This window comes from Heloderma suspectum, chromosome 3 (genome assembly GCF_057233095.1).
Source record: "Heloderma suspectum isolate Gila_16-S chromosome 3, 16-S_ref, whole genome shotgun sequence".
Classification (NCBI taxonomy): Eukaryota; Metazoa; Chordata; class Lepidosauria; order Squamata; family Helodermatidae; genus Heloderma; species Heloderma suspectum.
In genome coordinates, this window is record NC_139460.1 from 95,864,734 (window position 1) to 95,890,517 (window position 25,784).

Genomic DNA, 25,784 nt, shown 5'->3' on the forward strand with positions numbered 1-25,784 from the left:
ACATCAATGACTATGTGTGATTCTGGTGTGGGAACTCATAATTCACTTAGTCCCCACCCCCTGCCCCCAGTACAGGGCTACAACTTAAGAATTGCCCCCTTGCCCCTGGGTTTACAGTTGACCTGTTTTGCTTTACATTTCACATCTCTAGGTGATTAAGTGTCGCAATGAACTAATGCATTCTTCAGATATGAAAGTATCTTCTTCCTGGCTGAAAGAGTTTGGAAATCATCTTCAGAATTTGCTAACTGAATTTCAGCATGTTCCAGAGGCTCAGACAGTTTGTAGAAGGATAGAAAAGGTGACATCAGCAGTTCTTCCCACTTGTAATTTGCTGATAATAGTAATAAATTAATAATTATTATTTGTTTAAGCTCTGCAATGAATATTGAAATGACACAGTCTCTGGCCAGATGGACTGCAGTCTAAATTGAGAGCTTTTATGTATGATCCAGGGTACCTGAGGTTGTTTCAGAATTTGTTGATTCAGGATTTTGTGTAGATTGATACAATTTAGTTTAACTATTGCAATTACCATTTAAAAATCTGTGGCTTTTCATTAGCAATAGTGCAATATTCTATCTGCATATAATAGATGGTAGAATAAAGCCTGCTGCATAGCAGATAGCCTTACAGGGAGGAGACAGACATTATCCTGTTTAGCACTTAAAAAAAAAAGCTGGTTAGTTATGTACCTCATGTGGGAGAATACAAAAGACAGGATACAAAAATGGTTTGGGGCACACCAGTGGGTTTTTTTTAAAACTTGCTTTTCTTTGTATAGCAGGACTCTATTCAATATCACAAAAGTAGCTTTTGAAACTCCCCTTAGTTTTGAGACAGTTTGCTATGTTGTAAAATAACAAAGCTTTAAACAAATGTTTTCAGAATGCAGGGACATTAGTGCAGCCTTGTTGATGTCCACCATTTTTTAAAAAGTGGCTAGATTATTTAAATATGTAATTTTACACTGGCATTATAGCCTCCAAATAATGTTTAGAACCTCCCCTAAATATGAGCCAGTATGGTGTAGTGGCTAGAGTGGCTCCCTACTCAGTTATTAAGGTTGCTGGGTAACTTTGGATCAGTCTCTGACTCTCAGCCTAACCTACCTCACAGGGTTTTTGTGAGCGTAACATAGAGAGGAGGGGGATCACCATGTGAGCCGCCTTGGGTTCTTTGCAAATGGAAAAAAGCAGGATATACATTTAATAATAAATGCATTAAAATGTTTCAAAAGAAGTTTCACAAACTGATTGGCCTCACTCAGTTTGGTGGAATTGGGTTGTATCCACTGTTAGTCCTACTTAGGGTGGACCCATTGAAATTAATGGGACTTAAGTTAGACTAACACTGGATACAACCCATTGTATCGCTTATTTCTAATGACACAAACATGGGCTGGGGTCCAAAGAACTGCGTAAGGTGTTCACAGTCACATTCCAGACAGCAGTCACAATAGCAGTATTGCAATAACTGGAGATAGTATCCTGCTTACCAAATATTGTGTAACATTACCTATGGGACTTGGTCTTGAAATCCAGTCTCTTAGGTCATTATTTTCTCACCAAATAGCTTCTGTTGTTGTTTTTACCAACCAAATAGCTTCTGTCATCTGACTGGGATGTTCATGTACCAGGGGAAGATCAGTTTGATGGACTGGAAGGTGAAATGAGCCAAAGCCAGATCAGTGAAATAGAGGCAGAATTGATGAGAGAGAGACTTCATGAAATCAGCCTTCTCATGGAAGAGCAAGGAATGATGTCCGAAGAGGTAACTCAATTTGGAAATATTAAAGCAGGTTTAGATTTTTCAAGTTTATCACTCCTAAGAAGGAAACTGAGTCTATTGAGAGGTCAAATCAGAATGCATTGGAAGAAGGCCAATTTTCTTCCTTGGTTAAGAAAATAATATTTCATACAGCTCAGCTCCAACCATCCCTGTTGAATTTTATAGCTGGGCAGTTTTTTACTGGGGTACAAAATGCAATTGCCTACTGAGAATGCATTTCCCAGAGTATTTAACACTACTCAATCGAAATTTAGAACAAGGATTCTTCCCTCCCCACCATCCTCCAGCTATCTTCTGCACAGCTTCTCTTTCTTCGGTTAGCATGTCTCTATTCTGGGCAGATAGTTGAAGTAAGCAGGCTTAGACCTGTGTGGCCTTTAGGAGAGACATGGAACTTCCATTTTACATTGGGCCAGTTCACATGTCACACTAAAGCCACCATGGGTTAATAAACCAGTCCATAACATGCACCTATAACATGCAGCATGGGGGGGTTCTAGGGTCATGCAAAGCTTGTTTAACCCTCACATAACCCACACTGCCCGGGTTCGCATGACATAACAAGCCACGGTATGTGTATTAAAAATGGCAGCTGGCACCCACCATGGCTCAAGTAAGCCATGGTGGGCTGATTTGATTGTGCAAACCAGGTCAATGTCTTATGTTTGCCCACTTATAGGTAACTAGTGCTGGAGAACCGCACATCTGTGAAAAATGAACATGCCCTATTTTATATTTCAATTGAAAGAGAATAGGGTACATTTTCCAACCCAAATATGCTAGCTTGTGCAAGAATGTAGGAACTTTAGACTGAACTTTTAGGATTACTTTGTTTACTTTTGTCAGATCAATATAAACAACAAAAATAAAATGGACAGTTCAAATATGCCTATTAGTTTCTGAGGCCCACTTGGAAAGGCTGTGTCTACTCCCAAGATGTTGAGGGGTCTGGAAACCAAGTCCTATGAGGAATGGTTGAAAGAGCTGGTATGTTTAGCCTACCAGGTATCTGAAGGGCTGTAACGGAGAAGAAGGAACAGAGTTTTTCTCTGTGTGTCAGAGGTCAGGATGAAAACCACAGGGTGGAAATTGTAGGGAAGCAGAATTTAGCTAAACACTAGGAGAAATGCCCTAACGCTATGAGCTCTTTGATGGTGGAACAGATTGACACAAGACGTGGTGGGTTTTCCTCTACTGGCAGTATTTAAACAGAGGATAGACAGCTACGTATCTGTCATAGATGCTGTAGCTACTTCTTGCATTACAAATTGTGCATTGAGCACAGGGTTGGACTATGATCTTCAAGATACCTTCTAACTCTATGGTTCTACAAGTCTGAATCTTGCTATGGGAACAAAACTGAGCATCCACAGAACTACATAAGAAGTGTCCTGCCACTGAGCGGAGAGCAGCTAGCTGCTGAAGTGGCCTCGCTCCCTCCCCAGACACAAATTAGTTAAGAACGATTTTGACCCTGAAGGGAAGACAAAGCAGTGTGATGCCAGATACCCTGACTGAAGAAAGAAGCATGGAAATAGCAGGCGAGAGCATGTGCTAAAGTGACTAGTTCCAGATTTAAGCACATGTAGCTGGGCTGGTGGAAGCAATTTCCCCCACACCTTCCTCCCCAGAAGTTTGGGGACCCTGCTGAACAGGGTAGGGTGTGGTGCAGAGGGAAAGAGGCATCCCCCAGTCTAGGTGGAGGCTAGAATTGGAGACCGCTCAGTGTCTGAACTGAACTCCAACCAGCAGGGAGAAAGCCATTTTTCAGCATTCACTTTTCTCTTGTTCGCATTGCGTTGGTACACAGCAAAGCCATGAAGGGTGGAATGTAAGCTTACAGCCTGGAGACAAAATGGGCTTCTTGTGCTGCCTTTCATCTTCCCCATTGGCATTGTCAGCAAATGGCTTGCTGCCAGAAATTGTGGCACATCGATGCCAACCATTACTCACTTCATCCCTTGATTTGTTGTCAGAGAGTCATGGCTCTTTCCATTTTAGCAACCTAGCTTCAGCTTTAAGGGTGAGTTGGGCCTTCAGAACTGGTGTGGAAACCTGTTTTCCAGATGCTACAGGCCCACTCTTGCTTTCTGGACCACCCTTCTGGGCATCGTGTGTGTGTGGGTGTGGGTGTGAGAGAGAGAAGGAAGGAATGGGGTAGCAGAGAGCAAGAGAGAGAGAACACGCTATGCAATGCTGCAAACTTCATCTACTTTTGGATCTGACTCTAGTTCTATCCACCATCAGCTGCTGCCTGATTTGAGATTTCCATGGGCCAGCAGCCCTTCATAGGAAAAAGGATTCCCATTCTTTCCTTTCACTTTTTAAGATATGCACTATGTATTTTTCTTCCTCTTAGGATTTAAACAGAATACAAATTGCAAGAGATTTCCTACAGGACAACAGTGATCTTCAGAGAAGTCTGCAGGCAGAAATGCAGAACCTTGAAGACCTAGTACAACAATTGTACAGACAAAAACAATCAGTAAAAGAGACCCAGGAAGTTAATTATGAAGAGGACAAAGATGAAGGCAAGTGCATGCATTTTAAATTATAATTTTTTCTGTTTTTCCAGTAAGCTTCACAGCATGCCAACATTTTATCAGAAATAGTGCAATCATATAGAAAGCTTAAAGAACTTGCATGTGAGCCGGACAGCGCTGTATCAGCTCCATCTGATACAGCGGCTGCGCCCCTTCCTTCCCGACCATCTGCTCCCATCGGTAGTACATGCCCTGGTCTCCTCTCGTTTAGACTACTGTAATGCGCTTTACGTGGGGTTACCCTTGAAGACGGTTCAGAAGCTGCAGCTGGTACAGAACGCGGCAGCTCGCCTGATTAACGGCAGCCGTCGGCGAGATCACGTCACTCCAGTGCTGAAGGAGTTGCACTGGTTACCAGTTGTTTTCCGGGCCAAATTCAAGGTGTTGGTTTTGACCTTTAAAACCCTATATGGTTCCAGCCCAGCCTATCTTAAGGAGTGCCTCCAGCAACACCAGACAGGCTGCTTAACAAGATCAGCCTCGCATGGCCTTCTCTCTGTCCCATCAGCCTGGACAGCTAGACTGTTGGGGACAAGGGAGAGGGCCTTTTCTGTGGTGGCCCCCACTCTGTGGAACTCCCTCCCTAGGGAACTCAGCCATGGCCCCTCTTTAATGAGCTTCCGCCGTGCATTAAAAACGTTATTCAGGCAGGCATTTGGGGTGGGTTGGGGTATTTTAGAAAATGTTTTTATTGTAGAATTTTGTTTTAAACTGTTTTATTATATTCTGTACATCATCCAGAGTGGCTGGGTGACCAGCCAGATGGGCAATTAATAAATTTAATAACTAAATAAATAATAAAGTTTTTTTTCACTTAAGATGCCAGAAGGCAAAAATATAGGAAAGGACATATATTAAGATGAGAAGTCTGTAGCCTAGGAACCACACAGTAAGTTTAAATAAATGTGCAATTCAACACCCCCCCTCCCCGCTTTTTGGCTGTTTGCTTTTTTAGGAGTGCTAGGCCAGTGTTAGTGACAGTGGAAGCCACAACTGACAACTCCTTCTATGCAGCTCTGAAAAGTAGAGTTGACCTAGCAACCCTACATGCCCTACACACTGCAGCCCTTCCATTTGCCTTTGCATGCACCCTTCCTCCTTGCCTGTAGTGTGCCACCCAAGTCAACTTCTTGTTGTAACCTTTCTTCAACTCCATGACTTTGATCCATGAGAAGGGCTCTGCTCATGGAAGGTCCCTCTGCCCAATTTGGGGAGATCCCCTCCTCTCCTTGCATCACAGCTCACTGCATTCAGCAAGGTCTCCTGGCTCTTTCTGTAGCATTTCCAGGGGGCTGGAAGGGCCCTTCTGCCAGTGCAGCTGATTCAGCTTAAATCTGGATCCATCCCCAGATCGCCACCATTATTTCCTTGGGTTCTTGCTTTTCAGGCCACTGCCTACTGTATCCTACTTCTTTTAGCCACCTCTTGACCAACTTCCTGGGCATTTCTTCGTCCTTTCATGTTAAGTACCGAGTGTTCAAAGCCCCTTCCAATTAGCTCTTCCTTTCATTTCCCTTCCACCTTTTACTCTTGTCCTCAAGCATCATCTGCAACACACCTTTCCTTCAGTTTCTTCTTAGATCAAAGCTTACTCACCTTTCAGTCTTTTTCTTGAGTTCCCTTGTCCTTAGCTCCCCTATGCTCCAGGACCTGTTCCCAGTCCTTATCTTGCTGCTGTGTGAGGCTTTAATCCAAGCCAACTTGACTTTTCTCTCCCTTAAGAAAGCTGGATTGCAAACTGTTTCATTCCCTGAACAACATGAAAATTGGCTGAGCTGGTATAGTGGCAGTTGATAACATGCAGTGCAGTATGGTCTTTGTCAGAGTCCTGCATGCTGCGTGTTCAAAACTCTCACATTAGTTTTATTGCCAGATGAGGTGATCAGTCTGGGACTTTGTTTCAAGTGACTATCCACAAGCTAAATATGTTTAACCCAGCTATGTTTTAAGTTCGATTGAAACACAATGGGCCTCAATTTTGAACATTCTTTTCTCTGCATTGTACCCAGTATGTAAGTAATACTGAAATAACAAACTCAGTGTAAGGTAACGTTAATGTTATCTGTGCATCTGTTTTAGATTTTCCTTTAGAAAAAGGGAAGCGTATGAAATGAAGATTTGGACTCTACTGTGAAAATGCCAGGCATTATTATCCAGAGGGAACCTGTAAAAAGGTGATCTCCTCTTAACCATGAAGGTGAAGTTGGTGGGAACACAGAATACGTCCTTCTCTGTGGCAGTACCCCACCTGTGAAACTCTGTCTGGAAGGAAGTTAGGCTGGCCCCTTCTTTGTTTGGTTTTAGGCAGGCTGTTAAAACATTTGTTTTGTATGGCTTTTTAGTATTTTAAGTGCATTATCACCACACTGTAAGATTCTCTCCTGTCTTACTTCTGCTGTTGGTGACGTTTTTAAAGTTTTAAATTGTTTTACATTTTAATTGCAAGTTGCCTTGGGGGCCCTATTTGTACCAAAATGCAGCTCAAATAAAGCATGTGGGTATTGTAAGTTATATTGGAACGTCAGAGAATAAACTTGAAGGGAGAATTGTCATTAAATTATTTTCTAAAAATTCCCAAACCACTGGATTACTTTCAGAGGCTCAGCCCAGCGTGCTCTTACTACACAAGGCAGATGATTTTGTTTCACTTCTGTGTAAATGCTTTGTGACTCTTTACATTTATATTAGCAATACGGAAATTCCAGTTACAAGAGAAAGAAGATGTGGGAATAAGCCCCAATGAAATTAATGTGACTTACTTCTGAATAGACATGCACTGGATTGCTGTTATGGATGTAGGGCCTCAGGAAGACAGGAGCAAATACCACCACATAAAAATTTGTATTTTCTAATAAGCTTCTACCTTAAAATTGCCCAAGCATGCAGACAGAGGGACATGGTGATATGAAGAAAAAGCAGAAGCCTTAATTATCTATTAGGTACAGTTAAACACAGATATTTTTGGTAGGGTCAAACATTTATTATTACACACAAATTAGAGAACATCCTATAATGCATGCATGATAATTTGGGTAGACAGGCAATGAAACTGCATTAAAAAATAATCCTGTTAGGGTAACTAGAAGGCTAAGGTTCAGAAGGCCAAGGATTGACCAGACCTTAAGTTTTAGATCTGAACAAATTATTAAGCTGACTTGATATAAAAGATAAAGATTTATCAACTCTGATACAACTGTACTATGTAACCTAATTTGGTATGATTTCCCTTCATTTGTTATCCCCGTTGTCTAATTTAACAAAGCAGTCAAGGCAGTACTAAGACAAAACTGGTCTTCTGTCAGCTGTCTCAGTAATATCTTTTGTGTCAGAGTTTCCAGGGACTCCTTCCATACCCAGGCAGTAATCCAGAGAAACTAGCCACATTCAAGGTCAATAGAAATTAATGTAATTTGTTAATAGTGATTTCTCAACGGGTCTTAAGAGCAATATCCGCCTGAGGGCCCATTTAAGGTCTTCTGTTGCCACAGTATATGAATTATTAGAGCTTAATGTATGGACACCCACTCTAGAGTAATGAAGACTTGAATTCTGGACAGTTTATAGACAGAGGGAACACAAATGAAGTCAATGGGATTAGGTCTAACTCAAGACTGGATTACGCCCACAGCCTCCTATCAGATTGTTTTCAATTCAGCTCTCATTTGGGATTGTCCATTATTAGTTTTAGGGTTAGAAGAAACTGATCCTTGATTTACTGGTCTTCAGGTTTCCTACAGATCCCCTATGTATCCAACAATCATTGTGAGGAATTCATTTGTTTTAGAGTGAAGGGCATTAGCCAAATCAGAACACAAGCTCTCATCTAGCAGCTCTCTATAGAAAATTAAACACTAAAGCAGGAAAAGCATTGTAAAAAACTACTGCTAGAAATGGATTGTCCCCACTGGAATTCAAGTATTTTTGGTATGCCATTTGTATATATGAGATTCTTCACCAAAATGAGCAGATGGTTAATGTGCACTGGAAATCACTCCTGTCATGCTTTAACTAAAAGTGCTCAATAAATGTGCAAGGGCTGTGCAGAGATGGAATTTATTTTCAGCATAGTGGTTCCTGTTGCAGTTAAAATCTAGGATGAAGTTAAAGATCTTTCCCAACAACAGGATGACTGTTTAGTTCACATATTAATGTAGTAAACCACCTAATATGAACTGGGCCAAATCACAAGCTAGTACAAAGCCTCCTATGAGTTATAGGAATTAGTGACATTTATTAACTTGTCAAGTGAACAACAATCCGAAATATGATGAACTATTTATACAGCAGTCATAGATAAGCTGGTGCCCTCCAGATGCTTTCGACTACAACCATAAACCTCAGCCAGCATGGCCAATGGTCAGCGATTATGGGAGCTTTAATCCAAAACATCTCAAGGGTAACAGCCTAATCCCTGATCTACAATATTGGTAGAATATCTATTAAGTTCTTCACACTGAAGATTGACCATGCCTTTTGTACATCTGAACATGCATCATGTGTCAACATGCACCCACATAGAGGTAATGTACATATCACATGGTCTAGCTAATCAGTATTATAGGAATGGAGAATAAAGCTGAAGAACATAATTCACATGCACATACTGCATTCCTACCGTAACATCTCTAGTTTGATGTAGAAAGCATCCCTGAAGCCATTACATGTTTTTTGTCATTTTTACTGCTCCCGGTCTACTTTTAATTTTTTTAAATTCAAAGCCTATTCACACACTCTTCAGTGCTACTGATGCAAGAAGAAATTATTCATGTCCCTAAATATGACAGCATCCAGTCCCAAAGTATGCTAGTCGGGTATACGACAACCACTTGAAAGATTCAACTTTCAGCGTGCGTTAGGGAACAGCTTCTAGTTGTGGTTGCAATTTATGCTGAGAGCTGACACTTGTGGTGACGAGAGGCACAGAACTTGCCGAAGATTAGCAACCACCATGTGCCATTTGACAATTGGTCCACAATCACACTATAAAGGAGGAGCCTGGAACAGAACCGGGTATTGATAAAGCCAAGATCATTATGAGAACAATCCAATGACATTTAACTACAAGATCTTTCACTGTTTCAATTTCTACTGCTTACTATTGTGGCAATGTGTTTTTTGTTTGTTCCAGATCTGTACAGAGCATTTAGCCAAAAAAACTTCCACTTTGAATAAGGTTTGTAGGGTGGCTCACAGGCATACACACATAAGCCAGGTTCCATTTAACAGAACAGCTCAGGTTAAAGGAGATTCTATACTGAAGATTCAGCATAAACCAGACCAAATCTTTACAAACAACAATGTATTTACATTAACAAAACCTGTATGTCATAATCTACAATACTGTCCCAGGAGGACATCCTAGACATCCAGTGTAAGGAATTTAAAACAATGCAAGTTGCTAGAATTACTTTCAGTGCATTTGTTTCACACGTTCAGTCACGCAATACAGGGGAGCACCTCCAGAACTCAACACATATTGCACAGCCACAAAATGGAATCATTTATACAAATGGTCTACAGGAGTTAGCTTATGATTTCATAGCACTGCAGTTACAGCTCTGCAAAGTTGACCACGCTCGCCGCTAACCTTTTAAATATATCCTCAATGAAAACACAAGGGGATACTTCACAGAAATAGTTGTGCTAAGGAGTCATACTGAACCATGCCAAAGCACTGGAAGAAGCCTCCTAGGCTTGACTCTGAAGCTTAATCCATCCTAATCTTCTGGTTGGTCATCCGATAAATGATGCTGTCGTAGCCTGGATCCATATTCCAGAGACTGTAGGAGATGACAATCACAGCTATAGTAAGGCATATCATGATCCAGAAAACTATGTTGAAAACAACCGCATAGTTGAAGTTGTACGGATATCCCAGGTTATATGGATTTTCAGGCTTGCTCTATGAGGAGGGAAACGAGCATTGTTAAAAAAAAGAAAGGCGTCAGGAATGAGCATAGCTAGCTGCTTTATGTAGTCATGCAGTTGCCCACCCCCTAAAGAAAGAAATATTCTGGATAAGTAATTGTTTTTGTATGGTATGAAGTTGATTGCATCAAGTAACCAAGTATCTATGTTCTTGCAGCTACAGCTCCACAAATATCAGCTTGGCTTATTTTCTGTCCCCACTACTCACCAGGGGTCTACATTTTGGACTAGTCTTGTTGGCCAAGCCCAAAACTATAGTCATGACTCTCTTCTCCCTGGTTATTCCCAAGGGCCACTTGTCATGTTCACCCAAGGACAGTGCCACATTTCCCTTGGTGAGTCTAATTGCTGAAGCCTGCTAATGACTTTCCCCAAGTCCTGACAAGTGCAAGGGGCTTCAGGGATTTCATTTCCACTGAGGAATCAACAAAGGAAGAAATAAGCAGGAGAAGCTCCTGCTGCTTCTTTCCTTTTTCAAATTACTGGGTGAATAGTCTGGCAGGGGCTGCTGGGAGTCCTTGTCAATAGGCCAGGGCACTTGCCTACGGGGAGTAGAATTGGGGGTGCCTGCTTGCAACTAATGTAAAGCCCCAAAAACAAATCTTCCACTCATTCCTGGAAAACATATGCGCTCTGGACACTTGGTTCTGTAGTTCATGGGTTCCGGAGTATGCTGTGATTTGTGGCTATCTTTAAAATATGCTTCCAGTCCTCATGGAAGCAATCTAGAAATATAATGGCCAACATTTCAGAGAGTCAAACTGGCCCTTTTTCCTAATTTCTTGATTTCAAAATTTAAAGAGCAACAGCTGGCTCATGTTTTTCACATTTGAGGACCCCTTCAGAAAAAAAATGTTGCACTTGCTCTACATCATGTCCACCTATGTAGTCTAGAATCTACCATGTCTATAGAGTTATGCAAAATACTATGACACACAAATTAGATCCAGTAGCTATTTAGTTCATGGCATTTCCAATGAAGCCCTTAGCTCTGAATAAGCTGCTCACTCTTGTTTCATATTAGTTTAAGAATGAAGTAACCACACTCAACTGTCTTTGGCATGACTATTGGAGAGGTGAGAGAATAAACAATGAGGCATAGTGTAGACAGATTATCATTGATAGGCTGCCTTCTAAATTACTTGCTTAGACACTCCACCAAAATTAATGAGATTCCCAAATTATTTAGGATCGAGACATTAGGTTTCCTTGATAGTCTACTGTGAACTACAACCTGTGAGGCCTCTAGGATGGATCGTGACTTCCTCACAAAGGGAGTGTCAAATGTCTTCACGGTCACGACCTCTACCACTGCATTTCCACCGTAGAGGTTGTACATCTCATCTGCAAACTGAAAACAGTTTAAGCTCAGACAGAAGTTTACCAGCAGAGTTTGGTGCACAGATTGGCAGCGTTTGGACGTCACTTTAAGCCATAGTGGTTTAATAAGCCACTCACAGTAGCTTATTTTTTACATAAACCACGATTCCCTGCTCCACAACCAGGCTAATAAGCTACTGTAACTTATCAAGTTACTGTGCGTAATTGGAGTCATCCCCCCGCCCCCTGTCTCACTGAAGTTCTCCTGCCCAAGCAGTGGGGCTGTTTCACCCATTGACAACATCGCAACCACCTGTTTTAACAGGGGAAAGGTGTGGGGTTAAGTACAGGGGCTTAATTCAGCGTTTCCAGCATCACCCTGACAAGGCCGTGATGGCTCTAAAGCACTGGAAGTTTGCAGGATCGGGGCCAAACTTCATACACAGCCTCCCCTAGTCAGGAGACACCAGACACACCATCAAAACCCTGCACGATTACTCACAAAGGAAAAGAAATCCACTGTGCACCAAAAAGGGGGTGGTGGCTATAAAACCTTGGAGGTTTGCTTGACTGGGACCAAATTTCACACACAGCCTCTCCTACTTGGGAGGCATCTGATGCACCATCAAAACTGTGCACTATTACCCCAGAAGGTGGAAAATCCCGTGTGCAACAAAAGGGGGGTGGCACAAATAAACCCTTGGGGGTTTGCAGGATTGGGACAAAACCCTCAAGTGCACATTTACCCCTATAGCCATTGCTGGCATAGACCTTGTTATTGTCCAAAATCAACAATAACAACATGGAGTTGCACATTTCACCCCCCATCCCAGACACTGCTGGTAGAGTCGCTATGTTATCACTCTAAAGTTAAATTGTGCAACCCCCCCGCCCCCCGTTGCTAATAAGAAGCCTTTATGGTGTCAGAATTGCTAAAGTGCTATAGCATGCTTTACCGATACAGTGGAGTTGCATATTCACCGCCTCCAAGACCTTGGTGGCAGAACCACTTCTGTTCGCTATAGCGCATTAGGGCTAAGGCAAAATTGTGCAAAAATGCAATTGTGCATTCCCCCATAGCCATTTTGCTACTTCATAAAAAAGTGACCAGAGAAGGAAAAAGGGGGTGGGCGCTATAACTCCCAGACAGTTTACTGGAATGGGGCGAAACTGCACAGGTGGTGTGCCTTCATGGGGAGCCTCCAAATGCTGTAGTGGATTATTGTGAAACTCTCTTCTTCATGGAAAAGTAAGCAGTTCTTTTCCTATTCCCCAAGTTGTGCAGTTTCAAAGTAGCGATCAGGGAATCCTGTCAATGTGTAACTTTGTGTAGCTGTAGTGAGGTAGCATGAGGCGAACACCCTCCTCTTTCCCTGGAGGAAGGGAAAGCAGCAGTCCTTCCAATGTGTTTAGGTCCAGCTCCATGACTTGCTGAACTTTGCAACTAAGAATCTAGAGCTTGAATTTTCTTTTTCCTCTTCCCTTCCAAACCCTTTTCCTTTTATGTCATGTATTTTACATCCTAAGCCTGTGGGCAAGGACTGTCTTGTTATTTATCTTCGTAAGCCGCCCTCGTAGCTTTTTTGGCTGAAAGGCGGGATAAAAATGCATTAAAGAATACTGCTGAAGTCATAATCCAGCATCCAGAAGATGCTGATCAAATTTGCAGATGACACAAAATTGGGCGGGATAGCCAATACCCTGGAAGACAGAAACAAAATTCAAAGTGATCTGGATAGACTGGAGCACTGGGCAGAAAACAACAGAATGACATTTAATAGGGATAAATGCCAAGTTCTGCACCTAGGAAAAAGAAACCAAATGCACAGTTACAAGATGGGGTAAAGATGGGGTAAAGATGGGGTTGAGCCACAGTTACATGGCTCAACAACGCTACAAGCGAGAAGGATCTTGGAATTGTTGTCGATCACAAGCTGAATATGAGGCAACAATGTGATGTGGCTGCAAAAAAGGCAAATGCTATTTTGGGCTGCATTAATAGAAGCATAGCTTCCAAATCCCAGGAAGCACTAGTTCCCCTCTACTCAGCACTGGTTAGGCCTCATCTGGAGTACTGTGTCCAGCTCTGGGCACCACACTTTAAGAAGGATGCAGACATACTGGAGAGGGTTCAGAGGAGGGCAACAAAGATGATCAGGGGACTGGAAACAAAGCCCTGTGAAGAGAGACTGAAAGAACTGGGCATGTTTAGCCTTGAGAAGAGAAGACTGAGGGGAGATATGATAGCCCTCTTCAAGTACTTGAAAGGTTGTCACAGAGAAGAAGGCCAGGATCTCTTCTTGATCATCCCAGAGTGCCGGACACGGAATAATGGGCTCAAGTTACAGGAAGCCAGATTCCGGCTGAACATCAGAAAAAACTTCCTGACTGTCAGAGCAATACGACAGTGGAACCAATTACCTAGGGAGGTGGTGGGCTCTCCCACACTGGAGGTGTTCAAGACGAGGCTGGACAGCCATCTCATCTGTGAGGGATGCTCTGACTTGGATTCCTGCATTGAGCAGGGGGTTGGACTCGATGGCCTGGTAGGCCCCTTCCAACCCTGCTATTCTATGATTCTATGATAAGACTGGATTGGTAACCTGTACATGTGCACAGAGAGGCTGGTGGCATTCCTTGAAAATTTGGTTTTGGAACAATGTTTCAGCAGCACTTTCCAGTGAGGCAGAATGAGCATCTGGTAGGAAACAAAAATGAAATGCCACACAGTCTGTCGAAAAGACACCTCTCTGGACTGCAGCCCTAGCCCCATTTTTAAAATCAGTAATTTCAAAGATCACCTAGATCTTTATAGTACATTTGAATGACACAACTCAATCTCAGTTTCAGTATTCGTTGTTGCCAGGTTTCTGGTATGGGATCTTGGGATATGGCACAAATTTCTATGAAACTATGTTGTAGCTGATTATTCACAAGAGGAAGGGAAGATACTAGCAATGACTGGGTGATGCTGGGGTCTGATGCCTACATTTGCTAATTTGCAAGGAATATCTGACTTGAGTAAATGTCAAAACAGGTTCCTCCCAAATCACAATCTACCACAATTTTTCATCAAATGTTGTTTCCCCTCTAAGTGTCCTGACCTGCTAGTTACTTACAAATGCATAATTAAGACTGACCAGGATTATTGGCCATCACCTGTCATTCTGAAGTCCAGCCCTCCAAAGAAATTTTCATTGGAATAAAAGCCAGATAAGTGTCAGCAGGGATGCACTGCATAATCTGTTACTCAAGAGAAGCGTTGCACCAGTTTGAAGATAAAAGGAAGCATTCTTTTGATTTAAACTAGCATGTTTGGCATTACATTATTTTTCAGCAGGATCTCCAGTCATGTTACCTTTTGTAGGGAGTCTGCAAGAATTTGAGAGGCATCCTTGAACTGCTGAGAATCTTCCCCATACCGTTTGCCAATTTCTTCCAACCCAGAAAGCTCTAGAGAATACAGGTCTGGTGAATGATCCTTGGCCAGATGTTTGTGCCTGGATAGCTTTGGAGGTGACAGGGAAAAAAGTAAAATAAAAAAATAACAAAGTGAAAAGCAGGTATATGCCATTTTAAAAAGTAGGTTTTCCTACCACTATTTTAGAGAACACTGCTTGAGATCTGTCCTGCTCCCACTGTCATTTACTGGGAAGCACTGCTTACCCAGCAGTTGTTTCTTCTTTCCAGTATACAGCTTCCTCAGCCAGCTGGCGTCAAGGCAGCTGAGTTACATGACCAGAAAATTACATGGGGGCTGCTGCCACCATGCCTGGGGTCAAATAGTTTTCCTTTGCCCAGGTTCTGCCAATGGACCATCAGCTGCCAACCCCATAGTAGAATTAAATGTTTGTTTACAGAGTCTTTGCTTACCAAGCTTGTGATATCATGCAAAACTTGTAATTCTGACAGGAAGAGCAGATCAACCTAAAGAAAGAATAGTCTTCAGTATTTCTGACCAGAAACTGAATAAGTGTTTCATCTATGCTGAAGAGTCTCAAAGCCAGTTCAGAGGACACATTATTAGCATGGATGGCAGATGTGTGGCTCACACACACTTCTGTTTACTGATTAATCACTAAGTGTACAAATTAATTTCATCCATGGTCAGATCACAACTTGGAATCAGTGACCAGCACAGAGATCTGAACATAGACAAGAACTATGCATCAGTGCTTTCTACTGTATGCAATTAATGAGTAAGCAGCTAGTATTTGAGAGAGAGAGAGAGAGAGAGAGAGAGCGCGAGCGCATAAGTGTATGCACACCATGTTGTATTAAGCAAATACTTGAGACAATATGCAGACCCAAAACTAAAACATGTTCCTTCATTCAAAAAGTGGGGGTAATAAAGAATGGAAGAGGGAATTTTAACAACTTATATGTAATGTTTTGCCTCGTCTTACCTCATTGTTTCTACTTAGCGAGTTGAGGGGAAGGGAAGCAAGAATGGAATTATCTTGGAACAGTCTATTCCGAAGCTGACGCAGCGTGACAGAAAGATCTTCAAATACGGAGTTTGCTTTTCCCACCATATATACTCTCTGAAAGAAGCACCACCATATGCATTATGAGAGTGAATCAATACTTAATTGCTTTGAAAAAAAAAACACGTTCATTGAACAAGCAATGTTTTCCAGTGTGGAAAGTTTTACACAAATCTCTGCTTGGAAGCAGGCACAGGGTGTAACTAATTTCCCATGCTTCTGGAAAGGAATAGGTATTTACCTCTTCACTAGGAGCCAGCTGTACGACTACAGGGGTTTCTTCTGAAAACAAGGTATGAATTGCATTTGCAACACCATCCAGGCTGAAAGGAACCGCCTAGGTCAATATGAAAATATTAGTCAACAACTCCAGCGGAGGTTTAAGGAAAATTAGAAGATAATAACTTATTATTGCTTATGCATTATCCCCAAAGTCATTCACACGGAAACCTCTAGAAAAATAGCTGCCTATGTGGCATTTTTACTTCATGCAAATACCATTCCCTCCAAATTATAGAAACATGTAATTCTAAAACCACTATAAAATAGCAGCTGTATTAAGATGTATAAAGCCAAAATTCCCCAGTGCAGTAATCAGGGTACACAAGCTACTTAGGTCTTCATTATGACCATCCAAGCCTATCTTTCCAACATGGGCAGTTGTACAGGATCCCGGAATCTTGAGGCAGCTAACCGAGGCAAATTTCAAGAACATCCAACACTGAGGAATTACACATTCTTAGCATAGCATTGTCTGATGGGGTCATCAAGATTACGGTGTATCAATATTCAATTTAAAAAGTTGCCACATGTCATTGTAACGGCCCCAGGCCTGTAACCAAGTCACCAGTAGTTTGAGAGGGGCCTAGAGACCCATAATGCTTTTTTTAGTGCAATTCTCTTGCTAGTGGGCCTCTTGGCTGGTAAGATGAGTCAAAGGTTGATATCACCACCTCAGCACATTCCATGCTAACAAGCTCTGGTATCTTATCAGGGCCTAGGATGCACCTGGGAAGTGGAGCTCTGCTTGGGCTAAGCTACAGATGTCTATGCTGGGAAAGTTTTGATTGCTTTCCTCCTCACCAAGCACTGTTAGTCTATGCTGGGAAAGTTGCAGATGAACGCTAATTAACAATGGCTTCTATCATGCTGCCTCACTGCTAACATGTACGCCTAAAACCCATCTTACCCCATGGCCCTGGGTTCAGAGAAGCTGTCTGATCCAACCACTGGGTATGCCTGTGCACTCAAAGTCTCCTTGTAAGCAAACCTGGATCTGGCTTATCACTATCTCAGCACCTCCAAACCTTAGCAGCCCACGGCTGGGACATACAGTCATACAACTCTTAATCATGTCCTAATTACACAAGGCTGTGTTTTCATGAAGCTTTACTTTCTACTCAGATGTGTATCTTGTTGGCAGAGCTGCTGAAATACCACGTCACTCTATACTTTAATCCAAAGATAGCCCAAGCTGGATACCTATATTGAAGTTTTAAATAAAGCTCACATTATTCCATGCTATGCAGATAAAAACTGATAGTGGGATACTGTACTTTTGCTTATACATGCCAAGTGTATGAATCATGTCCAGCTTATTTTCCTTGATGTACTGTATAGTGTTTTAGTGTGGGGCTTTAATTTTACACTCCTCCATTTTTCTTTTTATCCGATTCTGCATGTGTACCATGTAGAGGTTTTTAATAAATACACTGGGGACAAACCAGCTTCTCCACTACCCTTGTGTTCGTGTGCAGGAACTGCAGTAGGTCATTACGATACAAAGGAAACCTAAGTACATTTCCCTTACGGCCATCCGACCCTCCCCACTAGCTCTAGGGCCAATTAATTTGTATCAAGGCAGGGGGAGCTGGATGGGGAATGGAAGGTACACACCCCCATTCACCAAAGGCCCTTTGTGTTCTGTACACAGGTGCCCATGTCAGCACGCAGGGGCAGAGCAGTACAAGGATCTATTGAGCCTATGGAAATCCCCCTCACAAGCAAAAGACAGAGCAAGCAGAAGATACCATATAACAATCAGGATCTAGTAAAGTCCCTTCTGAAGCTCTTGTAGCTGTGATAAGAAACAGAAGGCAAAGTTACCAACCCCAAGTAGTTTGAATTAATCCAAAGCAAGAACAACTACTAAGCACAGATGTCAAGGCCTGGAAAAAAGGCCAGAAAAAACGGGGGGGGGGGACTTTTTTTTTTTTTTTACATTTTCCCTGATTCCCCCCCCCCCGGGTTTTGTTTTTCTCACAGGTTCCCCCCGCCCCGCCATTTTCCCCAAACCTTCACATCTCTACTATTAAGACAGAAACCTCACACCCCACTTTCACACAGAGGTTGGTAGAGGGAATCAGCACACTGATACATAAACACTGCAAAGGACAGAGATCAGTGTCTTTTATTTGTCTATCAAAGACTGCACTTCATATCTGTGTGCCGACTGACAGCTGAAGCAGTGAAGAAATAGAATTTGTACAACTCCCCTTTTCCTATATAGAGGTTTTGACGACCAGAATAGGCACTGGAATCTATAGCATGGTAGTACTTACATTCTCAACTGGGTAAGATATACCACTCTTAGGCAGCGTTAGCTTGTCTATTCCTGTCACTGTGACTAGAACTGTAGCTCGAGGACGCCGGAAAGGGTCACCTACTGCAAGTCCAGGCCAAGAGAGATCCTGTAACAATTCAGATGTTTTTTGAGAAAAGTTGTAGCTTTTTAACACAAGTAAAAAAAAAAACAAAAACAGTGAAAGCTAGGTTCACATGAAACAGTATTTCTAATCTGCGAAGGGGTATAGAGAACATGCTGGTCATTAAGGTATGAAGAGTTCATATCACTTAGTGCATGTGTTGCTATTCATCTTCAAATGTCCTATTGACATGTCATGATTTTAGTAAAACACCATAATGTATATTGCATAATATAATGCAAGCCAGAAGAAAATTAGGTAATCCTTGTTCAAAATTCCCAAAACCAAGTGCTGAGAAACATAGGTGATTGTGTAGGGGTTGCACTCCCCATGAAGGAGCAGGTTGGTAGCCTGGGTTTTTTTCTGGAGCCACCTTTGTCACTTGAGGCTCAGGTGGCCTCAGTGGCACCAAGTGCCTTCTACTAACTTCGGTTGGTGGCCCAGTTATGCCCCTATCTGGACAAGGATAACCTGGCTTCAGTTGTCTATGCTCTGGTAATCTCCAAGTTAGTTTACTGCAATGCACTCTTGGAAGATGGTTCAGAAGCTGCAGCTTGTGCAAAATGCAGCAGCCGGATTGATAACGGGGACCAGAAAGTCCGAACATGTAAGACCGACTCTGGCCTACTTGCACTGGCTGCCTGCATGTTTCCGAGCCTGATTCAAGGTGCTGGTTTTAACCTATAAAGCCTTACGTGGCTTGGGACCACAATACCTGATGGAGCGCCTCTCCCAACATGAACCTATCCATACACTACGCTCAACATCTAAGGCCCTCCTCTGGCTGCCTACATCAAGGGAAGCTTGGAAGACGGCGACAAGCGAGAGGGCCTTCTCGGTGGTGGCCCTCAAATTATGGAATGATCTGCCTGACGAGACCCACCTGGCATCAACATGGTTATCTTTTCAGCACCAGCTTAAGACCTTTCTATTCTCCTAGGCATTTGGCAGCATATGATAAGTTTTAATTGATCCTGGAATGTCTTAGAGTTGCGGTTGTTTGTTTTTGAGATTGTTTGTTTGAAGTTGTTTTAGATATATGTTTCTTTTGTGTATATTGTCTGTTCATGTGTTTTTTATGTCAATGGTTTTTAATCTCTGTATACTGTATTTTTAATGTTTTTAATCTTTGTAAACCACCCAGAGAACTTTGGCTATTGAGCAGTATAGAAATATTAATAATAATAATAATAATAGGCGAGGCCTACAGTGATTTTCAAAAATGTAACCAATGCTGTAACTGAAAAGACATACTGAGTCACATACTTCCTCAACAGAGAAACCCATGGATAATGCTGCCACATCTGGAATTCGTTCCCCAGGTATTGGCCAACTTCCTTCACGGAAAACAACAGATTCAGGAGATCTTAATACGCTGAATTCATTAGCAGAAATACCTGAAATAGGAAGACATTGGTAAAATCACTTCTTTAAGCAATATTCTGACTCCTTGGGAGAGCCTTTGGCTGAGCACACATGCAACAGAATGAGGTGGTAGAACGGGCCATGTCACTTCAGACTACTGGTGGCAAAAAACATCTTTAAATACCTCACGTTAAAAAAAACCCTCTGCAAACAGAAAACAAGCACATCCACATGAAAATGCTGTAGTCCCAGAACTTTGCCTGTTGAGTTTATTTCATATATGCAGGATGTTTGTCTGAGATGTGCAGAAGGGAGCACTAACATGCACAACCCCCCACCTAAACTCTGAAGTGGTGCAGTCCATTCTACCATGCCATTCTGACGCATGTGTAGATCAGGCCTTTGCTTACAGTAAACATATCCTGAATTTTATTTAGTAATTTCTCTACAAAGTTATAGAACTCTCCCAAAATCAGCACCAAGACAGTAAAATACAGCCCAAATGGAGTACAAATATGTGAATGTGCCCAATAATAACCAGAACTCCTGCCTCCCTGCGTTTTTTTTAAGCAGGTAAGGAAAATTATATAAAGAATTTTGGGGTTGAAAGAAAACATTGATACACAAATACTGAATGCAACTCTTGCACATACTTAAGAGGTTGTCATAGGAAAGGCTGTCCCACCTTTCCATCCTAGGACCTTTAGTAGTAGTTACTTGGGGGGGGGGGGAGCCACTTTGAAAGGGGTAAAGGGCCAGCACCTCAGTCCCAATCCATTACAGTGCCCTGCTGGCAAGTACAGTCGCTACAGGTGCCACAGCTCACCTCTGAATGCAGAAGGAGGTCTCAGGTTTAATTCTTCGCATCTCCAGTGAGAAGGATCTCAGGGCTGGGAAAGACCCTGGATTAGGGATGCCAGAGAATTCCACGACGGATCTCGGTGAGGCCGAATGCCAGTGCATTCGGCCCCCTGAAACCCGTCGGAGAACGAAGCCCCCACCCCCCACCCCACAAAAGGCACGCGGGACGAAGTGCCTGCCGCCCCCACCGCACTTACCTGCTCCCGCCCATGCTGCTGTGCAAATGGCGGCCGTCCTGTGGCCGCCATTCGCTTGCTCCTCTTCAGCCGTGATAAATACTTACATAGCCATTTGCGTCCCTGTGGAGGCCGTGATAAATACTTACGTAGCCTATCACGGCCTCCACAGGGACGCAAATGACGGCGGCTACGACAGCTGCCATTTGCGTCCCTGCAGGGCTGCCCAGCGGCCGGATGTCTGGCTGCGGGTGGCCGGAGCCGGCTGGTGGCTCCGTGACTTGGCCGCGGAGCGGAACCGGCTGGCCAGGATTCCGGGGGGAGGTGCAGAGCGCCTCCCCTTCCCGGCCAGGATTCCGGGGGGAGGGACAGAGCGCCTCCCCCCCCCCCCCAGCGGAACCCGGCGGAGCCAGGTAAGCAGGGTTTCGTACTCCCCTACCCTGGATAGGCTCTGCCAATCAGAGTAGACAATAGGCTGGATGGACCCAGTGTAAGACAGCTTTTTATGTATGTTCATATCACATTAGCCTCTATGTTGGCAACTGGCTGGTTGCTACTCTTGGTAGGTTGGATTTGGTTGCTTTTTGCAGGAACATAGGAAGCTGCCTTATAGTGAATCAGACTATTGGTCCATCTATCCCAGTACTGTCAACACTTACTGGCACTTACTCTCCAGGGTTTCAGGCAGGAGTCGTTCCGTGCCCTACCTGGAGATGCTGGGGATGAAACCTGGGACCTTCTGCATGTAAAACTACCACTGAGCTATGGCCCCTCCCTATCCTACATGATCTGGAAGCAGAATGTAGATCCAAAAGAAACAGGCAACAAGACTAACACCACATAAAAGCCTCTAGCAGGTATCATTCCTCAGCTACAGCATTTTTCTTCAGTTACTCTGACCACATTAACCTTGGAAGCAGGTATAACCACACTCAAGGCTATATGAAAACACAGTAGGTATTGACAGTAAACATGTGCCATTTTATAATACTAGTTTACATCAACAGCAAAGTATCTGTAAATATTATCTACCTGTGAGGCCATTTGAATATAGGGCAAAGGAGCGGTTCAAGACGTTTTTGTAAAAAAAAATCCTAGAAACTTCTCTTAAAGAAGATTCCCTTCCCTTAACTATTATAAAACTTGCAGGGAAGAGGATCACCTGTCCTTGAGTTTTAGAAAACAGCTGGTTTTGCTTCATTGAAATTGCTTGCTAACCAACCTCTCTTAAAACAATATCAGATGTCTTATTATGAAATGCAAATGCCAAATGTTTAATGATAATTAAAATTTTAAAAATGTAAATACATAAAAAGCAGAAATTGTATTAAAGGGAAGAAGACATGTAAAAATACATGCAGGATTAAAATGAATTTTAAGTAGCTACCATAAAAAACAGTTGTCAAGTTTACCTGGATGGTATACAAAAAGAAAATGCTGGGTTAAAGCTCTGTCACTTGGGCTACAGGGGTATTTGAATACTGAACAGGTGTGGGACCATATCATTCTAGATCAATGTACTTCAAGTTTTTGTTTATTAGTTAATGAGTAAACAATGTTGTGTAAGGTATACACATCAAAAAGCTTGATATACAGATGTCTAGAAAAATGTATAGACTTAGGTTTAAGTATCAAATTTTGAGTAAGCAATCTTCTTAAAGGTATGTTTCAGAACTGATGTTATCTAGCCTGAAAGGTAAATATGTAAGCCTTTTTGTATGTTTTAATTTAGGAATGTTTAGTAATAAGATAATTAAGACCGTAAGTACTAATCTATGGGACAGTAAATAATATTAGCTATTTGGTAATTTCTACACAAAAAGGTGTTATGTGTTGATTCTGGAAGCTTCTTCTTAGAATCTCACCGGGCTTGTGTACCTGTCAGCTGAATAGCCTGCATGGAATTGAATTGGAAACTTAGTACTTAAAATGAGATCTCTCTTCTTATGCTATTAGGACTGGAAGCCTATGAACAAGGAATGTTTAGGAAATACTATTTATTGTTAAGCTATTAAGATCTAAGAATCTTTAGCAATGCTCTGTTTAACAAGAATTTAGTTTATGCAGGTTATATTTTGATGTGATATTATAAGTAGTAAAAATAAAAAATGAAAAAAATTCCCTTATTAATTCTTGTTAGTACAAAACTAAAATTGAATCTGCTTAGAACAAATTTTGGCATACCCTTTGTTTGAAGTGTATTAATCAGCTATAGATAATTAACTGGCAGCCAAAGGCTTCCTAAATACTGGAACTATAATTTAGAAACACTCAGCAAAGGCCAAATCCATAACACACCAATCAACCACATGAAAAGTTTGAGAAGTTTATTAGCTGTGACATTTTAGTTCTCTATCGGAGTATGAGATAACTGCAGCTAACTCAAGTCAGCATGGCTTAAGTACATTTAAGATGGACTGCAACTAGGAAGTTGACCCTACAGATGGGTAGGTGGCAGCAATTTTACTTGCTTTCAGAGTTGTATCTATTCAATCTAGAAAGTGTTTAACACTTGATTTTTCTTAAGAAAAGTATGATTGTTCAATACTGAACACAGTAGAAAATTTTAAGATTCAGAAATATACTATATCTACTCACTTACAGGTCCACATATATTTATACACTAGAGGATACTCAAATCTCACACTCACACACACCCCTTTAACAAGATAACTGAACCCAAATAGTTAACAGAAACTCACTAACTCAATATGGCTTAGGGAGAAACTTGGGCATAGTCAGATTTCCAGCCACTAAACTTGAGAAAAAGCATCCAGCCAATTTCCTGAATGAAACAGGTAAATGGTACTGCCTGCTATTACATCCTTAGGGGTAATTTAGTTCAAGAAGCAAGTGCTCAAAATACCTGCTTTCTTGTCTATAGAGCAATTGCTTGCAGCTATCAGCTGACCATGAATTAGAAGGGCTTCTCTCACACGCTTTTTAATCTCGCCATTAACAGGGATGGGAGGTGTTATTTCCTCCAGACAATAGCCAATATGAGGCTGGTCATAAGTGACAATGAAACCATTTTGTCTGCTCATTTTTACACAGCAGCTAGAAGTACTGGACTGAACTTGGCACAGCCAGGCTGGTGCCGAAAGTACAGGAATGAACTGACCAAAGACTCTTGGTTTGTTCCAACAAGACTAATAAAGCAGATCAAGTCACAAGATGTTGCCAAAAATACCCACCTCATACAAGGCAAGGAACCTGGATTTCCCCAGATTAGCTAAGATCAAAGCTGACAACATACATGTACTGAAATGCCCTACACTGATGTGGGTTACAGCAGCCCCTCTTTGTTTTCAGAAATGGGGGTCAGCTATTGCTTCTTCGCCCCAGAACGCTAGGTATAATCTGCTGTAATCTTCGTAATCAATGTAATCTTCCTTACCCAGGTTATTCTTCAACCTAGTACCGCCCAGAGATTTTGGACCACAGCAATGGAAGCAGTGACAGATTTTACTTTCTTGGGCTCCAAGATCACCGCAGACGGTGACTGTAGCCATGAAATTAAAAGACGCTTGCTCCTTGGGAGGAAAGCTATGGCAAACCTAGACAGCATAGTAAGAAGCAGAGACATCACCTTGCCGACAAAGGTCCGTCTAATCAAAGCTATGGTTTTCCCAGTAGTAATGTATGGCTGTGAGAGCTGGACTATAAGGAAGGCTGAGCGCTGAAGAATTGATGCTTTCGAACTGTGGTGCTGGAGAAGACTCTTACGAGTCCCCTGGACTGCAAGGAGGTCAAATCAGTCCATCCTAAAGGAAATCAACCCTGAGTGCTCATTGGAAGGACAGATACTGAAGCTGAAGCTCCAATATTTTGGCCACCTAATGCGAAAAGAAAACTCCCTGGAAAAGACCCTGATGCTGGGAAAGACTGAAGGCAAAAGGAGAAGGGGACAGCAGAGGATGAGATGGCTAGATAGCATCACCGATGCAAGGAATATGAACTTGAGCACGCTCCGGGAGAGAGCGCAGGACAGGAAGGCCTGGCGTGCTATGGTCCATGGGGTCACGAAGAGTCGGACACGACTGAACGACTGAACAACAACAACAACAACAACCCATTATGCCTGATCATTGGCCATGTTGGCAGCGGCTGATGGGAGTTGTAGTGCAAGACACCTGGAGGGCACCAAGCGGAGGGCCTGCCGCTCCTCTGAGCTAGCGGTCCCCCACGTTTAAGCCGCGCACTCCCTCGCCCCCTTCCCCGTAGCTTCCACGAACATGACCCAGCCCTGCTTCTCCCTCGTACCGGGCCCCATGGCCGACAGGGAGCTGCCCTGCCACGACTAGCCCCACCCAGGCGCCCTTAGCTCTGCCGCGCTGACCCGCCGCCACCCACTCGGCTGCATCTAACCCCAGCGGCCGACCCTTCCACCCGCTCCCACAGCGTCCAAGGGCTGCTGGAGACGGACTCTGCGGACCGCGGAGCCTGGGGCGACCCCTCCGCCCCCAGCCTTTCCCCGTGTCGACCGGCAATTTCAGCAGGGCAGACCCAGAGGCTTACCCGCCACAAGCGCCGCCGCCAGCCAAAGACCCAGCCCGGTCCCCCGCAACCCCATGACCGCCCTTTCTTCCGCCGCCGCCCCGCAACTAC

At 42.9% G+C, this 25,784-nt stretch overlaps 2 protein-coding genes across 5 annotated transcripts in view; one reads left to right on the forward strand and one right to left on the reverse strand.

The window, feature by feature from the left end:
• The window catches only part of C3HXorf38 (chromosome 3 CXorf38 homolog), a 21,276-nt gene extending 12,865 nt beyond the window's left edge, over positions 1 to 8,411 (forward strand). For 2 of the 3 annotated variants that reach the window (XM_084843924.1, XM_084843923.1), the window contains 4 exons: positions 152 to 301; positions 1,606 to 1,773; positions 4,151 to 4,322; positions 6,414 to 8,411. In XM_084843924.1, the coding sequence (XP_084700050.1) occupies positions 152 to 301; positions 1,606 to 1,773; positions 4,151 to 4,322; positions 6,414 to 6,448 (525 nt within the window). In that variant the 3' untranslated portion in view covers positions 6,449 to 8,411. The remainder of the gene's footprint in view (positions 1 to 151; positions 302 to 1,605; positions 1,774 to 4,150; positions 4,323 to 6,413) is intronic. The other variant, XM_084843925.1, reaches the window with a different exon arrangement.
• ATP6AP2 (ATPase H+ transporting accessory protein 2) lies at positions 7,158 to 25,784 on the reverse strand. 2 transcript variants are annotated; one of them, XM_084843920.1, is made up of 9 exons: positions 25,695 to 25,784; positions 20,041 to 20,171; positions 18,631 to 18,759; positions 16,311 to 16,406; positions 15,989 to 16,126; positions 15,456 to 15,509; positions 14,941 to 15,090; positions 11,497 to 11,613; positions 7,158 to 10,236 (listed from the first exon to the last, which is right to left on the reverse strand). In XM_084843920.1, the coding sequence occupies exons 1-9, from the start codon at positions 25,747 to 25,749 to the stop codon at positions 10,042 to 10,044; spliced, it is 1,065 nt and encodes a 354-aa protein (XP_084700046.1). In that variant the 5' UTR covers positions 25,750 to 25,784; the 3' UTR covers positions 7,158 to 10,041. The 2 variants fall into 2 exon arrangements, with proteins under 2 accessions (XP_084700046.1, XP_084700048.1); XM_084843922.1 differs by lacking the exon at positions 25,695 to 25,784 and adding an exon at positions 22,209 to 22,896 and having other exon boundaries at positions 7,298 to 10,236.

Excerpts from the sequence above, each read along its gene's own strand:
- ATP6AP2 (XM_084843922.1), bottom strand. The coding sequence starts at position 22,377 with ATGAAGCAAAACCAGCTGTTTTCTAAAACTCAAGGACAGGTGATCCTC. Across the intron at positions 15,510-15,988 it reads CGCTAAGTAGAAACAATGAG|GTTGATCTGCTCTTCCTGTC; the intron begins GTAAGACGAGGC and ends TTCTTTCTTTAG. Across the intron at positions 15,091-15,455 it reads TGCATGATATCACAAGCTTG|CTATCCAGGCACAAACATCT; the intron begins GTAAGCAAAGAC and ends TCACCTCCAAAG.